General features: G+C 39.4%; 2 protein-coding genes across 5 annotated transcripts; one reads left to right on the top strand and one right to left on the bottom strand.

Annotated features, from left to right (window-relative positions):
* The first annotated feature begins 1937 nt into the window (after positions 1–1937).
* Positions 1938–15670, top strand: fam149b1 (family with sequence similarity 149 member B1). 2 transcript variants are annotated; one of them, XM_034026796.3, is made up of 16 exons: positions 1938–2478; positions 3071–3184; positions 3818–3944; positions 4074–4216; positions 4608–4724; positions 5009–5185; positions 5560–5747; positions 5959–6101; positions 6676–6729; positions 7693–7805; positions 9155–9379; positions 9961–10084; positions 10473–10598; positions 12656–12737; positions 13852–13989; positions 14367–15670. In XM_034026796.3, exons 1-16 carry the CDS (start codon positions 2432–2434, stop codon positions 14441–14443), a joined length of 1995 nt encoding a protein of 664 aa, XP_033882687.2. In that variant the 5' UTR covers positions 1938–2431; the 3' UTR covers positions 14444–15670. The 2 variants fall into 2 exon arrangements, with proteins under 2 accessions (XP_033882687.2, XP_033882688.2); XM_034026797.3 differs by lacking the exon at positions 6676–6729 and having other exon boundaries at positions 1939–2478.
* Positions 15671–15995: 325 nt separating this feature from the next.
* Positions 15996–19226, bottom strand: LOC117415886 (dnaJ homolog subfamily C member 9). Of its 3 annotated transcripts, none has more exons than XM_034026799.3 (6): positions 19069–19226; positions 17983–18204; positions 17527–17667; positions 16999–17253; positions 16565–16651; positions 15996–16394 (listed from the first exon to the last, which is right to left on the bottom strand). In XM_034026799.3, exons 2-6 carry the CDS (start codon positions 18154–18156, stop codon positions 16284–16286), a joined length of 768 nt encoding a protein of 255 aa, XP_033882690.2. In that variant the 5' UTR covers positions 18157–18204; positions 19069–19226; the 3' UTR covers positions 15996–16283. The 3 variants fall into 3 exon arrangements, with proteins under 3 accessions (XP_033882690.2, XP_033882691.2, XP_033882689.2); XM_034026800.3 differs by having other exon boundaries at positions 18892–19224; XM_034026798.3 differs by having other exon boundaries at positions 18983–19224.
* Positions 19227–19722: the final 496 nt, after the last annotated feature.

Below are 19722 nucleotides of genomic sequence, written 5' to 3'. Positions count from 1 at the left end.
TGCAAAACACTGCAATTACCAAGCATAATTACAAGGCAATATTCTGTATAGTTAAGCATCTCTGAAAGAGAAGTACATGCATGCATACAAAACCAATACAAGCACTTCACATTGCTATTCAGCTCATTGAAAGCTGTGGCTGCTGCTGACAAAAGAATGATTATCTCGTTTTAGAGTGCTGTGCCTAATCACCTTGTTTGAGGAGGCTGGTCTAGAGAGGATTCCAGATCCACGAGCTGGATGACAAAAGGTTTTGACCTCATGCTTTTCAGTGTGTGGCTTAATCAGATCAGATCTGAGTTTTGTCCCCCCAGAATTTTCCACCAGCATCAAAGCTAATGGGAATAAACTTCACAATAGCAGAACTGCCGGATATAAAAGCAAAATTATAATAAAAAGGGCTGTTCTGTTAATACTTGGGTGCATACCTACTTTATATAAATGTATCCGTACTGTACTAAAGCAATGTTAAGAGCATCAAGAGGCCAAAGCCCATCGTGATAAACAGCAGTAACAGCATTTAACTCCTTGAGACAACTACAGCTGTTACTTCAATCAAAGGTTGTTGTTGTACTATACGTACGCAGTGCACAGATCAGATAGTAACTGATTGTGTGAACTGTAAATAAACAGGGTTTATAGAGCATGCTTGGAACGGAATATGGGCTGATTAAAGGCCTCGCTGTTAATAAAGTGAGCGTCCCTATTAACAGAGACCACTGACAGCACATGACATGATCTCTGTCATCTCTGACACGCTGTTGCAGGAGACTGGTATGTGATCAGGGTTTGACTTCAAGGGTTTCACAGTTTGGTTAGGAAAGGAATCCAATGCTACCTGGTGCACAGCTGAGTCCCAAAATGGTTTTCTTCTTCCTCTTCTTTTTCTTTTTTTTTTTTTTTATTGGAAAAGCAGCTGAGAGACACCATGGGTGCCAAAGACCCTCTAGTGGTGGTTGGGGGAATTTCAGCTGAATGTTAGCAAGAAAAACAAAAAGTGACTCTCACTTTAAAACAGTCGTTTTTCTTGAGGCTATTAAGGAATACTTTCCAAAGGGGATTATTGCACACAGGGGCGCCTGGCTTGGACGATCGTTTTATGCATTTAGAGCAGATGATCTCAAACCCATGGGCCTAGACAACAAGACACAGAGAGACATGTTTTAGTGTTTAGCAGACCTGGGCTAAACGGATACGGTTTCATGAATTCTAGAAATCACTCTTAGTGCTAACTGAGCACAGGACTAAGTATCTCAGAAGTCATGAGTCTAAGTGCATGCCATCTCTAACTTCAACCACATAAAAATATAAACCACACCATGTAATTTACCTTCTCAAACTTTGTAGTATGTAAAGAACTTGTATTCCCTTAGACATGGAAACAATTATGTTTAAAAAGTGGTCTCACTGAGAACAGAGGTCAATATCATGCATCTGAGCACAGCAACACTGGGCAACGTAGACCAAACATTATTGACTAAAAATAATGATTATTTTCTACAGAGCTTGTGTTATTACCAGCTTGATTCCGAGTTTGTGTGCTTTGAACTTGGGGTGTGTTCATCAGTACATTAATTTATGAAGTTATTATTGTGGATAATTTAGTACGTCTTTGCAGGATTTTTTTTTTTCTTCAGTCAATTGCGCCCACTAAACTTAAAAACCGCACACGTGCTATGTTAAATAAAATTATCAAATGCAACGTCACATTCTAGTTGCCCTGTTTTACATAATATGAAGTGTAAGAGTACATTGAGAAATAGTTTTTGATTGAAATGGAAATATGAAGGTGAACCAGAAGAGAGTCGGTACATTTCGAACAGTATAAGCGAAACACCATACTCCGCACTAAAAGTTCAGAAAACTGTATACGCGGTTCCTTCATTCCGAAGTATTACCAAAAAAAAAAAACTAGACTTCCCATAAAGAACTGCTGTGCCGTTATCGCTGTGCATACAGGGACTTGAAGTTATTTTCCACCTCGCTCTTGCGTTATCTTTGCCGTCGCGAATAACGCAAAAAACTACTACTCCCAGTAGGCTAGGCGGTAGAGGCGAGGTTAGGTATCCATGACACCCCAGTTGTTGTTGTTATGGTCAGACTTTCAGGGTGGAAGGATGAAAACATTTAAAGGTGCAGATTTACTCACCTTATCATAAAATCAATATAAAAGACATGTAACCCGTTACATTCCACAAGTTCTCGTTTGCGCTGTTGGGTCGTGTTATTGTTTTAAAAATATACATTTGAATATTTAGACTTGAGTGGTAGGCCTTTATCGGACCAGGGACTCGAGTAGGGCGAGTGTAAGAACGAGATAGGATGCTACACCCCCGGCTAAGGAGGCAGCGGGGCCGGGGTTCAGCAGATAGCGAGCAGAAGGAAGACTCGGGGATAACGATGTAATAATAAAAAAGGCACTAACAAAAGAATGATTTCCAGATACAACAGAAAGTCCGTGTCGCATAACCTCGAAATGTGAGTGTAATATGTCGATTTCAATCTGTATGCATTGCCAAGATTTAAAACGAGGAACCACTGACCTTCATGGGTTAGAATAAAACACCTGCCATCACACACTCTGTTTTGGGTAAATAGGCTAACCTTTGCATGAACACATATTAATTACAGCTAGCGTCTTTGACATGTATTCTATATTATATGGAATATACAGTATATGTATTTTAAATATACAAAAAAAAAGTCTCCATGGTTTCAGTCTCAAGACGGTAGATCAGGTTCTTGGTTGGCAGGTGCATTACGGCTCCACGACTTAACAAATTATTGACAAAAACACATATATGGCAATACGTTCCTTTAATATGTAACTAGTACAGACTAGTAATGAACCATATACTGCAAAGATGAAAATAAGACTCCTATTGTCTAATTCCTGGTTTTAATATGAGCTCTATGGGCCCCAGTGTATAGGTAACAAGCTCAGGTGTGGCTTGTTAAACTTTTGAACAGGATTGGGTCAAACAGCTATGCAATAGGAGCCTTGTTTTCATCGCTGTACAGCAGGATATTTTAATCCTTTCAGTAACTATAACAATTTTTTTTTTTCCAGACGTGGCCTATCTAGAAGTAGTTTAGAGCACCACCCTCTGCCGGACATTGATGATGAGTTTCTCCCAGACAGCTTTTTACATGATGTGAAAGAGGCTGTTTCCACCTACAGCAGGTAACACCATTATTAGGATGATATTCCAAAAGACAGGAAATACTGTGCTTGGAGTTAGGCAAATGTGAAGTCAAGCAGACAAACGTTTCGTCTAGCCTTCCTCATCACATTGTTATAAGATTGATGAAGGTATTAGGCAAAATAATCTTTTAAAAATAAAAAAAACAACTTGGGCCTCAGTCATCTAAATAATCCTTCTTGGACTTCCCAGTGTGAGCCGTACACCCCTGACAGCGTGCTCTGAACAGTCACGAGGTGCTGCTTCTGTGAAGGGCGGGGACCAACTTCTTTTTGTTTGATTGAGTGGGGGAGACTCAGGCACAGAACGATAATATGAGGGGAGCGGATGGGAGATGAAAAATGTGGGTCTGAGGACTTCTTACATTTGCGTTTTAGAAATGTATTGCTGTCATTTTTGTTTACGTTTTATTAACATTTCCTGATGATTCTGCATAAATGCAGCCTGTTTCAAGTTACACTGTTAACCGTAACATTAAACACTAAGATATACTGTAGTACTACAAAGAAACTTGGTAAATACAAATAAAATTATTTGCTTCACAAGAAAAACAAAAAATGTTTGACCAAACTGTACTGTTGCAAAACTGTTCTCTCCTGGATTTGTCCCTTCAGTGAGTCCTCAGAGGACTGCCAGACAGTCACTGGAGCTGACATTGCAAACTCCTGGTCTGCCATCCAGAGTTACACTGGGACCGGGGTCTCCACAGAACGCAGCTCTGTATTTTCCTGGGGCTACGATGTGAGTACAGGACAGCAGAGTCAAAGGGAAAGCCCTGTATACTGTAGGCCTACCACCAACATCTCTGCCTTTATTACTGGAAGCATTGTTTCACATTTGCAATTACTAAGACAATGTTAATGTGTGTAGGAGTTTGACAAGGCGGCCTCGCGGCAGGTGCAGCAGATGTTTGAGGAGATTGATGAGCTGCTGTACGAGGGCACAGCGATCGCACAGATGTGTGGTCTACAGGATGAGTGCCAGCAGTGGAAGTCACGGTTCCCACACCTCAGGTAAACCCTCCCCCCTTTACGAAACACAAAGCACTTGAGTCACTCCTCTGCCCTGTTATAATGTTTGCGTGTGTTTACACCAGCAGATCTGCTGGCTTTCATGGATGTGACCTATCATGAAGCATTAAGTGTAGATCTAGCAATTTAAGACGATCCAACTTTTACAGTAGTTTGGAATGGCTCAAACTGCTATGAGGAAATACAAATTGTTCCCTATAATCAAACTTTTCTGGCTTGATCTGTGCTTAGTCTATCATTAAACTTATACAAAAAATTAAAAATACACACACACACACACATTTACAGAAAAGCACTGCACTCAACTTTTCCTCAGAAAAGTGAAAGCAAAGTCAAAATATTATGGTGCTGTCTCTGCTGTTTGTCCCTTTAGGATACTGGGCTCTCAGGTAGTAACCCCGACTGATGAAGGATATAGGTGGTATTCTACCCCTGGGAGTCCAGCATCCAGAGCACCAGGTGTCAGTCACAGGGAGCGGGAATCCACAGAGTAAGTATCCCAAAGTATCCCTATAATTTGGAGGAGCATGCATCTTTCTTTCTTCGTATGTACTAATGATTCCATCCATTTATTCATCCCATCTGAATTAGGGTTCGTACCAGTGTTTATAAACCTGTAAAGTTCTGGGAAATGAAATTCATAAAAATGCATTTCTGAATATCTAACAAAATGCTTCTGCAATGCTGCCTCAAAATTAGGCAGACATATATATATTCAGAATATATATATATATATTTTTTTGTTTGTTTGTTTTTTGTTTGGTGGATTCTCAGGTTGAGTGTTGTGGGGAGGAAGGCCCCTTTCTCCAGACCCCGCTCTGGCAAAGACCGTGAAACATCAAGACGTCCCTCCTCCCAGTACGATGGCTCCCGGGACCCCGAAGAGGACACCAGGGTGATTGCAGCAGAGGGTCTGATGGAGGAGTACTTAGCTTTCGATTGTAAGGACATGTAAGTATAACGCAAATGTTATCAAATCCCAGACCAAACCTTTACAAAAATGTTTTTATTAGCGATACAATTGGCCATGCTATGCACATTTGTCCAAAATCCTGAGCTAACTGGGTGATTTCTGGGTCTTGCCCAAGCCAAAACTTATAATGGTGATCATGGTGACTTTGTTGTACCACATGACTTTGAATGACTATATTGTGATTTACTGTTCATTTACTATGAGACTGGGTCAGGGTGGACTCAATATAGTGCTAATGTGTTGGAGAATGTGATCACAGTTTATTTTTTCATATGGTGGGACTTCATTTTGCTGAATTGTATGTGGAGATAATGCTTTGAAAATCTGCCCCATTCACTGATTGCCCCCCCAGGGATGAGGAGGCTGCTGAGAAGAGGCTAGGCTGCCTCACACGGAGACACAGGCTGGGGTTCCCACCCATATCCCCCTACCGCTGCATGAAGGAGGCCGTGCTGGACGAAGTGTTTGATGATGTCTGGAGGGAGTTGGTGGGCTGCATGGAGGAGCTCATCCGCAGGCATTGGGAGGGATCCATCTCTGGTAACTGAGCTGAGAATGCGCTTTCACAAGCACCGTACGTCACCAGCGCAGATGTGGCAAAGTGTATTTATTTATTGAACTGAGCCCTAACTTGGTTATATAGACATAATCTTGTTAGATTCCTGCTTGAGTTACCATATTCAGAGAGATTCCGAGTTTTTATTAACGTGTGCATTATTGAATTAATGTGTCGCTGTTATTGTTTCTGCAGACGACGAGAGAAATGCAGTGACCATAGCCACGTCCAGGGTGGATTCGGAGAGCCCCTTCATGCTGTTTTCTGCCTTGCCTGTGGTTCTGCCCCGAGTGACCCAGTCCAGAGTGCCCCCCTTTACCCCCAACCTGCAATCACAGGTGAGTCCTCCCTCAGAGATCACTGACAATCTCAGGGATAGCTGGTGCTGAGCCTTTTAAAGGTTTATTGTGGGAAATCATGATAAAGGTGTAGTAAAAGCATGTGTATTCCTTCTGTATATGTTATGAATGAGTGTTTGAAATAACAAATGGTAAAATAATTGTGAACATATAACAGGGTTAAGCATGGTAAGCATAATTATTTAATTGTTTTAGCATGGGAAAAGCATGGGGAAATGTAAAATGTCTGCACATTTAAAATGGTAAAAAAAAGGTCACTACTTGCCTTCATAACAGATTCAGTGAGCTGTGGTAAATAAGACTCGTAGAACTGGTTAATCTTTTTCCCAGTTCCAATCTATTAAAAATGTTTCTTCTTCTTGTTTTCATCCTCCAAAGTTTTTCATTTCATTAACTTAATCTTTTTTTCTTTTCTTCTTTACCCTGGATTTATTCCATTCCTTTCCACTCTGTTCTGTTCCACACCACACCACCTTGTTATTGTCTCTCTCTCTCCTTGTCTGTCCCTTTTATTTTCTCACTCTCTCTTATCTTCTCACTCGCAAACTCAAAGAGTTCAAAGTCCACATCCAGACGGAAATCCAAAACGAGGAGAAAGCCTTCTAAAGTATGTAACTTTGTTCAAAGCATTACACTCTTTCAGCAATGGACACCTGTACCACAGTCAAGAAAGATGGCTCAAAAACCAAGTCCTAATTGTAAACTAATGGTCCAAACATTAGCCCCATTTACCCAAGAGTGCAGCTCTTATTGAGTGCTATTTTAAATGCACATTACTGTAGTGCTGGGAACTTTTCACACTGGCATATGTTTTTTTAAAGTCTGTCTTGATTGAAGAGTTATTTAAGATTTAATATTCATGAAACTGTTCAAGACTACTGTTAGCTTCTACTGTTATACCACATATAATTGAATTAATCAAAAGCAGTCATGGTAAGTCTTAAATTAATGAGTGTAATCTTTGTGAATAGAGCAACCTTCCTATTGCAGATTTATTGAAGTTATTACGCGCCACACAAACTTTCTTTTCTAAGAGTCTTCTAACATAAGGCCACCAATCCACCTTTCTTCAAAAACTCTGTCTTCCATCAGTAGCCATTCGGAGAGATGGCAGAACTTTATTCTACTCATTTTGTTTGACTTTCTCAGAAAAATCTAAAACAAACCAACTATTCAGTTAAATCTGAAAGATTGTAATGTTTTTGATACAAAAAAATATAATAATGTTGCAACTAGTGAGGAACAGGTTAGGTACATAAAAAGTACTTCCAGTAACAGCCATTGTTTTAGTAATAAAAAAATATGTTTTTTTCTTTTAAAAAAATATGTATATTTTGCATGTCCCGCGCCCCCCCCACCTCTCCTGTTTGTTTTTGGAATAAAATATTTCATTGTTTTTTAAATATATATTTTTTTTATACAGAAAGCAAATTCATTAGTTCCTTATTATACAAAAATAATTTCTATAATACATTTTTACATTTAGTTTTTGAGCGTATGTAACACAGCTGCCTTGTTTTATTTTCTGGAGAAGCCGCTGAGTCCCCACTTTGATGTTTGTTCTTCCCAGGCTAGCCGAGCCCAGGCTGGGGCAGGGGGTCATCATTACAACCTGCACGACCTGATTGTGATTCACGGCATCCCCCTGCAACAGAGGAACCTGGCTGCCATGGACAAAACACAGTACGGCTTTCACAGCTCGCATGAGCCATTCCAGGAAACAAGCATTCAATACATTTCACAACTCGCGTGGGTCATTGGAGCCATGCTGTATACAGAAACAAGACATTTCACAGCTCACATGGGCCATTCCAGCCATGCAGTATACAGAAACAAGTATTTAATACATTTCACTGCTCACACAGGCTGTTGCAGACATGCCGTATACAGAAACAAGCATTCACTACATTTAAAAAAGCTGCAAGTGCTGTAGTTATAAGCCTATATAGTACCTTTTACATTTGTGTAAAGCTCATGTTGAAATCTATGATGTACTGATACATACAGTGCTCCCTTTTACATGATTTAATGATCAACCAATTTGGTTAATTCACAGTTAGGCCATGTTGTACAAGTTATATCTAGTACTGTATAAGGGCCCTTCACTAATGCACTGTTTTTTCAATGTGATTTTCTATGTTTTTTCTTTGTTTTGATGTGTGGGTCAGATAACGAAATAAATGGTGAGCGATGTATAAATCTAAAAATGTATTTGCAGTCCATAGATGCAACAACATTTCCCAGTTTTTATCAGCAGTCACAATAATTAAACATACTGAAAATGGTAAGTTGTTTTATAGTTGTCTATTTATAGAAAAACTTAAAATCCTATTGAAGATATTAACAATAAAGTAGGTGAATTTTGGTAGAAATCAGTTACAAAGAACTGCACAAAATGTATTATTATGTAGACTTTTTATCTGGCTTTGGTCACTAGTTCGCATTAGACTCTTAGACAAATCTATATATATATATATATATATATATATATATATATATATATATAAATGCTGTAAAGTTATGTGATGCCTACATAAAGGGGCCATAATAAATGAGGTTTGCATTGTATTGTACAGTAATCCGTTGCGTATCCGCCCATCACATATCTGCCTGAGCCGTTTATCTGCCATGATCAATCTCTTCAGCAATGTTCATTTATCCGCCTTTTTACATATGTGCCCTTACTCTGGTCCCAATGCAGTCGGATATGCGACAGATTACTGTATTGTGTTGTATAAGCCATTCTCTGTTAAAGTACATCACGTCTGTCTAATTTGTAGTGCAGGGGTGGCCAAAGTTGGCCCTTCCAGTCCTGATCTTTGTTCCAACCCTGTTCTAAATGGTTTAATTGAACCAATCAAACCTCCATCCAGACCCGGAAGTTGTTAATTATATAATTTTACCTGTAAAACTTGGAATGGAATTGCCCTCCAGGGTCGTGATTGGACACCCCTACTGTAGTGGCGAGCCTGCAAGGTTCAGTTTCAAAGTAACCGCAATAAGCAGTGTTGTGTGTGTGCCTGTGTTCACAGGGAGCCGGAGGAGAGGCCACCCCTGTGCCCTGGGTCCAGCGCTGTCCCGTCCAGCCGGCCTCGTCCGAGACGCACCCTGGAGCAGAGCAGCTCCTCCCTGTCACGCCCCCCGCAGTCCGCCCGCCGCCGCAACCCCCCTCCCCGCACCCTGCACCCCATCACCCCCGGCCTGTCCCAGTCTGGGACCCCTGGCTCCATGGACGAAGTCATCCGAGGAACACGACTGTGAGTATGTCCGAGAGCGATTTCTGAGTCTGCCTGGCAAGAATCCCATTGCTTAGTAGTCTAAGCCATTCCAGGTTTTATTGAGAGTTGCATTAGACATCTTTTACAAGCAGTAGGAGACCGTGCTGAATGAGGTTTTCAACGACGTCTGGAGTGAGCTGGTGGGCTGCATGGAAGAGCTCATCCACAGGCACTGGGAGGGATCCATCTCTGGTAACTGAACTGATAATGCACTTTTTTAAAATGATTACATCACGCGCAGATTAGCATGCTTTCCTGTAGTTATTGGGTTTTTAATGGCGCCTTAATGACATCACTGCCTCCATATGTTTTTCGCCTCACCAAGCCATTGGGTTTCCCTCACCTGGTGTGTTAGTATAATGACAAAATAGATTGTTAACCCTGTTTCTGCTAATTTATACACTGTGTGATGTCATTTTAACTAAATTAGCATATTGTTTTTGGCATTTATTTTCAAGCTTGCACAACAGTATCAGAAAGTAAGATTTAATAAATGTTTGATTCAAACATTTGGATCCAATGCCAAATTGTTTCATGCTTGTTCTGTTTGTGTGTTGCAGACCCACAGCGAGCGATCGGTTGTCTTCCCCGCTGATGCCCCTGAGCCGAAACAATCGCCTGCCCCCGATCAGCTTGTGTGAACCAGAGCACTCGAACCCAGCGCATACTGGCCGCCACCAGCAGGTACAGCTAAAAGTGGCTATTGTTGTTTTCTGTCATGTTGTGCACATACCGTTTTTAGTTTTGTTGTAGGGATGTGTGCATGCTTGGATGTTTGTTTCTTTAAAGACTTGAACAATCTTTTTAATTGATTTAGAAATTTGTAGACGCAGCTGTTGAAGTGCAGGTCTTACAGGACAATTTGTATATAATGGTGGGGGGAGAGAACACTCAAAATTACAGATTGTTGTAACAAAACCCTGCTATTAATAAATATATGACCTTAGTTATTTGCAAGAGCACACTGGCTTGATGCACACCAAATCCGTATTTTACGTACAGTGCACGTTAATTTAACTAACATGTACATTTCTTACTCCCCAGCTAAAGCATGTCTTGTGTTTGTGTTTAGAAGCACCGTGGAACCTCCAGTCGAGCTCACAGCGCGGTGGTCGACGACATGGGCAGCCTGCCTCTCCAAGACAGGCTTCAGGGACCAGACCTCCACTCGCGGCCCAACACCACACATACCTTCAGGGTAATGTACCATTCACTGCCACCCCATGACAGACTGCACACACAGCACAGCAAAACAACACTCACACATCTTCAAGGCACTGTACCGTTTTCAACGCCTTGCCAAAGCACACAGTTGACAGAGTACTTTATATAATCTTCCTCTGGCAATAACGATTCTATTGTATTTATTTATTGTATTCTTCTACTGTTGTACTGTTTCAATCTGAATTTGTAATTTTGTTGTTGGTAATAAAATAATTTGTGCATCACAGCACCCTGCTATAAACTAACCTTTTTTATTTAAAAAAAAAAAAATATATATATATATATATATACATATATACATATATACATATATATATATATATACAGACGTGCTCAAATTTGTTGGTACCCCTCCACAAAAAACGAAGAATGCACAATTTTCTCTGAAGTAACTTGAAACTGACAAAAGTAATTGGCATCCACCATTGTTTATTCCATATTTAATAGAAATCAGACTTTGCTTTTGATTTTTTATTCAACATAATATTGTAAATAATAAAACAAATGAAAATGGCATGGGCAAAAATGATGGGACCGCTAACCTAATATTTTGTTGCACAACCTTTAGAGGCAATAACTGCAATCAAACGTTTTCTGTAGCTCTCAATGAGACTTCTGCACCTGTTAACAGGTAGTTTGGCCCACTCTTCCTGAGCAAACTGCTCCAGCTGTCTCAGGTTTGATGGGTGCCTTCTCCAGACTGCAAGTTTCAGCTCTTTCCATAGATGTTCGATAGGATTCAGATCAGGACTCATAGAAGGCCACTTCAGAATAGTCCAATGTTTTGTTCTTATCCATTCTTGGGTGCTTTTAGCTGTGTGTTTTGGGTCATTATCCTGTTGGAGGACCCATGACCTGCGACTGAGACAGAGCTTTCTGACACTGGGCAGTACGTTTCGCTCCAGAATGCCTTGATAGTCTTGAGATTTCATTGTGCCCTGCACAGATTCAAGGCACCCTGTGCCAGGCGCAGCAAAGCAGCCCCAAAACATAACCGAGCCTCCTCCATGTTTCACTGTAGGTATGGTGTTCTTTTCTTTGAAAGCTTCATTTTTTCGTCTGTGAACATAGAGCTGATGTGACTTGCCAAAAAGCTCCAGTTTTGACTCATCTGTCCAAAGGACATTCTCCCAGAAGGATTGTGGCTTGTCAATATGCATTTTAGCAAATTCCAGTCTGGCTTTTTTATGTTTTTCTTTCAAAAGTGGAGTCCTCCTGGGTCTTCTTCCATGGAGCCCACTTTTGCTCAAAAAGCGACGGATGGTGCGATCAGAAACTGACGTACCTTCACCTTGGAGTTCAGCTTGTATCTTTTTGGCAGTTATCCTTGGTTCTTTTTCTACCATTCGCACTATCCTTCTTTTCAATCTGGGATCGATTTTCCTCTTGCGGCCGCGCCCAGGGAGGTTGGCTCCAGTTCCATGGACCTTAAACTTCTTAATAATATTTGCAACTGTTGTCACAGGAACATCAAGCTGCTTGGAGATGGTCTTGTAGCCTTTACCTTTACCATGCTTGTCTATTATTTTCTTTCTGATCTCCTCAGACAACTCTCTCCTTTGCTTTCTCTGGTCCATGTTCAGTGTGGTGCACACAATGATACCAAACAGCACAGTGACTACTTTTCTCCATTTAAATAGGCTGAATGACTGATTACAAGATTGGAGACATGTGTGATACTAATTAAAGAAACTAATTAGTTTGAAATATCACTATAATCCAATTATTTATTATCTTTTCTAAGGGGTACCAACAAATGTGTCCAGGCCATTTTAGAATATCTTTGTAGAATAAGCAATAATTCATCTCTTTTCACAGCTTCTTTGCTTTATTCTGTGACATACCAAAGGCATGCATGAATACATGATAAAATAGCTTTTAATTTCATCACTTTTTTCAGGAGGAATGAAGCATTATTTCAATGAGCTGTAAGGGTACCAACAAATTTGAGCACGTCTGTGTGTATATATATATATATATATATATATATATATATATATTCTTTATTAATTATGTTTGTTTATTTTTCAGTCGGACACTCCTTATCGACGATCCTTTACTGTCCTCGATAACATAAACCAGACCCGCCCAGGCAGGGGATCTGCAGGTACAGGTAAGGGTGCTTTACAAAAGGGCTGGCATAAAGTCCCATGGAGTATAATATCCAAACATACTGGGGCTTATCTAAGCGAGTACTGAATTTTTATATTGGCATAGAACAAGCCGTGGGGAAAAATTCTCTTACGCTTATACAACTTATCAGACATTTTCAGTTTGCCATTTTCTTTTGTGTTTACATTTTATATTTCATGCTTAATTAACCATGTGATATAACTAGTTGTGAGCCGTTTTCTAAATGCATCAATAAATTCCCCATGGCATTAGCTAGATAAGCCACAGCATGGGTGGACCTGATCCCAGCCCTGTATCCCATTGAAAAGAAAATTATATCTATCTGTCTATCTATCTATCTATCTATATACTGATACACAATGAAAACACACCAGTCTAAGTTTCACATCAATAGCTCATTGGGCACATACATAATGTTATTTATATTTTAAATAGTGAGCAGATAGGTTTGTTGATTGTTTGAGTATTGTACGGATTACTGTATTGTTCCTTGGGATAACAAAATACTGAGCTCAAGTCATGTGATTTCATAAAAACGCCAGGTGTTTGGTATTTGAGCTGAGTTAAAATTGCCAAAATGAGTTGATTAAGAATCTATAAATATTTGAAAAGACATGATTTTAATTAACGCAAGAACCTCTGGATAGACTGCTGTGGGATGTTCCGCCACTCTTCCTGTGCAGCTGCAGCTGATGAAGGTTGGCTGGTCGCGGTCGTCTCCTGTAGATGGCACTGGTGATTTGGGCCCAGATGTTCTATTGGACTCAGGTCAGGAGAAAAAGCTGGCCACGGCAAGACCTCGACATTGTTTTCTTGAAGTCATGCAATTGTAATTGCTGTTCTTGCTTTAATTTAAATAATCTTTTCGAATGGCTATTTATACAGATTCTTAATCAACTCAAAAATGACACAAAATATTTGATCTATAGTTAAACAGTGTTGAAATAGATAGGGAGCCTGTAGATACTTGTTTAGAATCGCACACACTAAATCAGTGAAACAAGTGAAGGGGATCTGCAATAACCAGAACACCTGAAGTTAGTTTACTGTTTTAAGCCAGTTTGTTGCCTTCAGCCTTGTGTATTGTTTTACAGATTCTATCAGTATTGGGGTGACTGGGATCAGTCTGGGGATCAGTAGCTCCTCTTTCTTAGACTCTTTCCACCACCACCCACTGGGGCACTCCCCAATCGAGGATGAGGAAGAGGAGAGTGAAGACCAGCTGGCTCCAGGTATGGGCGTGAGTTTGGTATACTAAACCTTGTATATTTGTTTTTTGCATTCAAAACAATTAATTACAAAAGGATTGATTGTCTGTGCATGTAAATGTAGTATTGAAGTTATTTTACTACCTGCTGGGATACCTTCAGCTAGCGCTGTGTATTTTAGATTTAGGACATGTGTATGTCACCTACAAATAGAGGAACTGCTTTTGCTCTTATGCATTGCTTAAGACTTACAGTCTTGTGGGAAGTTGTGAATATAAATTACATATTTGCAGACAAGAAGGTATCATGAGAAACCAAAAGTAGAGTGTGCTAATTGCAAGGCATACCCAGAACTTGTTTTTAATGCAACTTGTTTCTGTTCTTACTCCTATTCTTTCCAGGTCTCACCATTCCTGTTCAGATCCGCTCACACAGCAGAGGTGGATTCACATCCAGAAGCAGCAGACAGGGACTTTAGCAGGACCTCAAGATGATATCCCGCAATCTACTTCTGTTCTATGAGGCAAAACCTCAGGACCAGAAAGACTCCCAAGAAAAAATGGAGCCACACTTTTTATGATGGGGGGAGGAGGAGGAGGAAGATATTTGTAAACTGCAAACTACAGTTTTTCTACAATTTAAGTGGCTGCCAAAGACAGTATGCAAAACAATCAGTTATTAAGCCATTTCAATGTAGATTTAGGTTCTTTTTTATTTTATTGTGCACCTGATGTTAGTTTTGTGATTTTTAGCCCATGATTTCCATGTTGCATCAAGGTAGAAGTGAAAGGAATATAATTGAGTATTATATGAGCACTAGGATAAAATCAATTTTATAAATAGTTAACTTGGTAGTGTCCATTATACACAATTTTGGTTATAATTCATACCAAACTAGGTATACTTTATAAGTGATGAGTGATGGGATTTAAATACTGTATTTGCAGCTGTCTCAACTGGTCTTGAGCTTGCTTGGAGGCGTTTAGCTATGATTCTGAGTCCAAAGAAGTCTTGCGATACAGTATTGTAAGTTGGTTCTAGAGTTCAGTGTTTTGATCGGTTCATCTGGAATTATGGTTCTGTACTCACTGTCTTTACCACACACAGATAACCATTAGACAAAGCAATGACATCTTAGCCAGGATCCTGGCACAGAACATACCAGTAACAATGGCAAGTGTCACATGATTTATCTAGAATCAGGAAAGAAGGGGCAGATGGGCAAACAACAAAGCTATAAAGGAATAAAATAATAAACCTACAAATCACTATTCATGCAACACAGCTCCACAATTAAGAAAAATTATAAAAAGCTGAAGCACAGATGGCAAAGTAATGATTTTGAGTGGTTTGTTTGCAGAAAAACCTGCCCGACAGATGAACCTGATGAATCAAAACTAATTCACAAGCAAGTATCAAGAGGCTGTGAAAAAACCTGCTACTTTAGTCTTGCCAGATGTTAAACATAGCAAACACGTCAATGGCAGTGATCAGTTCATAAATGTTAGTTTTCAAAGCGTTTTTTGTCATCTAGTTATGTAAAGAAAAAAAAAGTCGCTTTTTTGTTTGTTATTCACAACATGCTTGAAAGGTTGTATAAAAACAATGGGTAATTTCTATTATGCTTCTTGTTTACATAACCTTTTTGAAATATAAAAGACTACGAATGTGGTTACAAATTACAATAAACCTATTTTTACTGGAATTCAGTGCTTGGACAATGAATAAAACTATTGATTTTAGGTGCCATTTATAACCTATTACCAGGATGTAAGCATTGGAAATGTGTAAATAAGATGCACATCTTAATAGGGTCACAACCAAGTTAAATAACGAATAGAATGGAAGTGGGTGGTCAACAAAGTCTACCATACAGACAAAACTATCAGATGCCAATTAATACATTTAGTACAAAAAGTGAAAATGATTTACGGACACCACCACTCAAATGCCATAAGTTACATTTTTTTTAAATAAAAAAAGGGGAGGAACCCCACCACCACCAAAAAAGAAACAGCTTACACATACAGTATGAAAACAGGACACTTTATAAAAACTATAACTGAACAAAGAGAAACATGTATACACAAATACAATTATCAGTAGCTCTGAACACTAACACTTGAGACTGCATCTCTGTCAAAATATGCAGAGAAGTCATTATAAAGAACAAGAAAAGTTGTATGTCGCATAATTATTTATTGGGCACCACCACATGGAGGGGGAAAGTGCTCCTTTATGTAACAAGGTCAAAAAAAAAAGTTTTTCTTTTTAATATTTTTCTTTTTAACTATTTACAAAGTGCTCTTAACAAGTTTTCATTTCTTCCCTTTCTTTCCAGCTCTTCCCTTCCCTCCTTTCTTGCAATATTTTGCTTCCAGGTCTGCCAGAAACGAGTCTGTCTCCTGTTCACGAGATTTCTGCCTCTTCTAGGATTTTGAAGAAACACACATCTTATTACTTAGCATTCATTGCTTTTTCATCTGTAGAACTCAATTATTTGAGGGGAAAAAAACAACAATTCTAAACAGGTTAAGGACAGCTCCTTTGTTTTGTTTCTAAAACACATAACTTTTTTTAAAACAGCCTGCCCCTATACCTGAATAAGTGCTTTCAGGGAGTCCTCATCATCGGCTAACCCCATGTCCTTTGTCATTTTCTCTGCTTCTCTTTTCTCCCTGTTAGCCTATAGAACATAGAAAAACAGAGCAGTACTGTATGTTAAGACAACCTGGGTAAAATATCAATCAATACATTTGTAATATATAGCCAACATAATTCTGTTAGTGGAATACAATGACTTAAGATTCAAGAACTTGTGGTATGGAACGTACAGTATAGTACAAAAGTTTCATCTCATTTGGATGAGCAGTTATCCAAACTAAATATACATGTACAATCACCTTCATCAGTATACCCGTCGTGGGGATAAAACAAATGGGAAACAGATTGGAAAATATATAAATCACATTTGAGTTAAACAACAAGGGTTGATAAAGAAATGAAGCAGCAGGAAAGTCTGTGTATCCATACCTGTCTTTTTCTGGCCGCCTTCTTTTTCTCTGGCTCATTTGTGAAAGCGTCGAAGGCTGGGAGCTCTCCTGCAGCGATGGCTTTCTCAATGATCTCCCGGATCCGAGGCTCATCCTCGTAGGTGCAGCACAGTACTGACACCATGATGCGGTCCATATTCCCCTTGTGATCCATGTAGCTCTTCCGGACATCCGCGGCCTCCTCCTCTGAGCCCTTATACTTCGCCTCAAACGCCTTGATGTCATCCACCGTGATCTGAAGAGTCAAAGATTGTTAGCCGTGACCCCAACACGGATTGTATGGCACTGTTCCAAAACATAATTATCCTTGCTTGGTATCCAAAAAGTATTATAGAAAAATAGAAAACTTCTATATAAAATTATAAAAGTGAAAATGCTTTTATAATACATCTGGACCACCTTATTTTTAGTGTGTACTCTCAGCCTTCTGTTTCTAATGAATTTTACAATTGTTACAATTCAGCAAAAAGTAGTGCAGACTTTGCCGTCCCACATCCCAGAGACCTACCTTTGGGAACAGCAGCCTCCAGTACTCATCCCACGAGCGGTCCTGGCGCAGGGTGTCAGATTCCTCGTCCACAATGCCTTGTTCATCATATACTGCCCTCTGCTCCTTGTCACTCAATATTGCATACACCTTTCCAAGGACCTGCCGCCACCAGAAATCAAACACAGCTGGGTATGAAACAGACTAATTCTCAACAGTGTTCTGCATACCACTTAAAATACTTAGAAGCTTGTAATACACTTGATCGCTTTCCATATCTTAAACACTCTGTATCTAATAAGATACATTATATAAACGTCCTTAAGGGAAACTAGCAAAAAAGCTTTGACAAGGGTTTATCAATGTCATAAATGTACTGCAAAAACAGTACACTGAATAATTCTGGGAAAGGATTAGTGGATTATGTGGTGAGAGGCGTGTATGAAGTTTGAAAAAATTCAATTTTGTTTTTTTTACCTGAAATTTCTCTGTGGCCTGCTCATTGTCCGGGACCCTGTCTGGGTGAACCTGGAGAGAGACTTTGTAGTAGCCCCTGCGGATCTCTGCCTCAGACGCCTCCTTCTCCACCCCAAGCACCTGGTACAGGTTGCTTGTGCCAAACAGCCCCTCACAGCACTCAAGGAGACCCATTCTCTATTACAGCAACAGCAGCTTTCCACACCCAGCTAGAAGCAGGAACTGGGAACAAACAGGACACATGATCAGGCACTCCATGCAACCATGCAGGTACATGCAATGACCATTTTTTTACCTACGTAATAAATAAACAAATAAATATTGACACAAATGACATCTGATAAAAACTTTTTTTTTTTTTTTTTTTTTTTTAAATGGGCAGTGGTTACTTCACATCAGAACAATGTTCGGTTTGAAATTAACAAATACAATTATTACTTAAATAAGACTCGAAATAATCCTGGAAGTAATTCTGATGGGCTGTTTTGGGGGTTGATTTGTACAAATGTTCTACAATGTTTACGACCAACTATTATTAAACTGGTACTTTGTGAACGTCTACACTTTATGTCCAGAACAGTTGGAGTTTTATGTGAAGGTGTTGGTACTGTACATGTGGTCAGTGGTTTCCTTTTCCTATGTGAAAAAACCTTACCGTTAACAACCAGCATATCATCATCATCATCATCATCATAATAATAATAATAAAGGGTGGCGTTTTGTGCAACACAATGATAAAATACAACGAGCACAATTTATAATAAATAATATAATTCATAATACAGTAATTATGTATAATACTTGATCCCATCAAGGCTTAAACAGGAATATCAGTATAGAGAACAAATTAATTAAAAAAAAAAAACCAAATATTGTACAAAGAGCATCATTGAAATGGCAAATTCATACCGTTTACATTTTCTTTAGCGGTATGAGTTTGACTCTTACTGGTCTGGACTGCATCATTTAATATAAACGGACTACAAAATACAGTACGTACTCAGTATAAAGTAGTTGTTGTTGTTGTTGTTTTAGGCCAAAAACACAGAAAGCTATAAAACACTACAGACGGCTTGGTGACATTACCTCACCGATGTGACCAACCACTTGCACAGTGGAATATAACCGCAAACTCGTTATATACAAAATACAAATATCGGTTTTCTGTGTCAATCTTTTTCTCTCCTCTCCGCACAAACCCACAGCAGATCTCCCAGTCCTCAAGCAACTAAAATTTGGCGCGAGACGTAATACGTGGATGTCTACGTGCGCGCACCCGCCAGCGACAAGTGCGCGAGGTATTAGTGCAGAACAATAATGATATTCTATTGTAGTATACCAAGATATCCAAACAAAGACATTACATTGTGTAATACAGATTGTCTTTGGTTGAGTATCTCGGTATAATAACATTATCTTTGTTCAAGCTATACAGAAACGATCAACTAAACGCATGCGCAGATGGATATGACAACGATGTCTTTCAATCCGTTCACCAGCGTCAAACGTGTGAGTGCGTGCTCGTGCTCGTGCTGACTCCTGATCCGAGCTGCTATCTGCAGAACGGTAAAGCAGTTAGCATTCTGAATTTAAGATTAGTAGATTAGTTAATTAAACACGTGTTCGTTTCTATTTTGGCCGAAATAATAATAATAATAAAAAAAGCATTTAGCAAAGAAAAGTCTAATCAGTGCTGTCCATTCTGTGTGTATAGGCACGTTGTGTTACCGTCACTATTTC

This window comes from Acipenser ruthenus, chromosome 7 (assembly GCF_902713425.1).
Source record: "Acipenser ruthenus chromosome 7, fAciRut3.2 maternal haplotype, whole genome shotgun sequence".
NCBI classification, from domain to species: domain Eukaryota; kingdom Metazoa; phylum Chordata; class Actinopteri; order Acipenseriformes; family Acipenseridae; genus Acipenser; species Acipenser ruthenus.
The sequence above is the reverse complement of the archived record's forward strand: the minus strand, read 5'-3'. Positions and strand labels throughout refer to the sequence as shown.

Bases quoted from the DNA above. Each gene is read 5' to 3' on its own strand.
- fam149b1 (XM_034026796.3), top strand. From the start codon at position 2,432: ATGATTTCCAGATACAACAGAAAGTCCGTGTCGCATAACCTCGAAAT. The intron at 3,945-4,073 runs GTGAGTACAGGA...TAATGTGTGTAG, and splicing joins TATTTTCCTGGGGCTACGAT to GAGTTTGACAAGGCGGCCTC. The intron at 4,217-4,607 runs GTAAACCCTCCC...TTGTCCCTTTAG, and splicing joins TCACGGTTCCCACACCTCAG to GATACTGGGCTCTCAGGTAG.
- LOC117415886 (XM_034026799.3), bottom strand. From the start codon at position 18,156: ATGGGTCTCCTTGAGTGCTGTGAGGGGCTGTTTGGCACAAGCAACCTG. The intron at 17,668-17,982 runs GTAAAAAAAACA...TGGTGGCGGCAG, and splicing joins AGGCCACAGAGAAATTTCAG to GTCCTTGGAAAGGTGTATGC. The intron at 16,395-16,564 runs GTATAGGGGCAG...TCAAAATCCTAG, and splicing joins CCCTGAAAGCACTTATTCAG to AAGAGGCAGAAATCTCGTGA.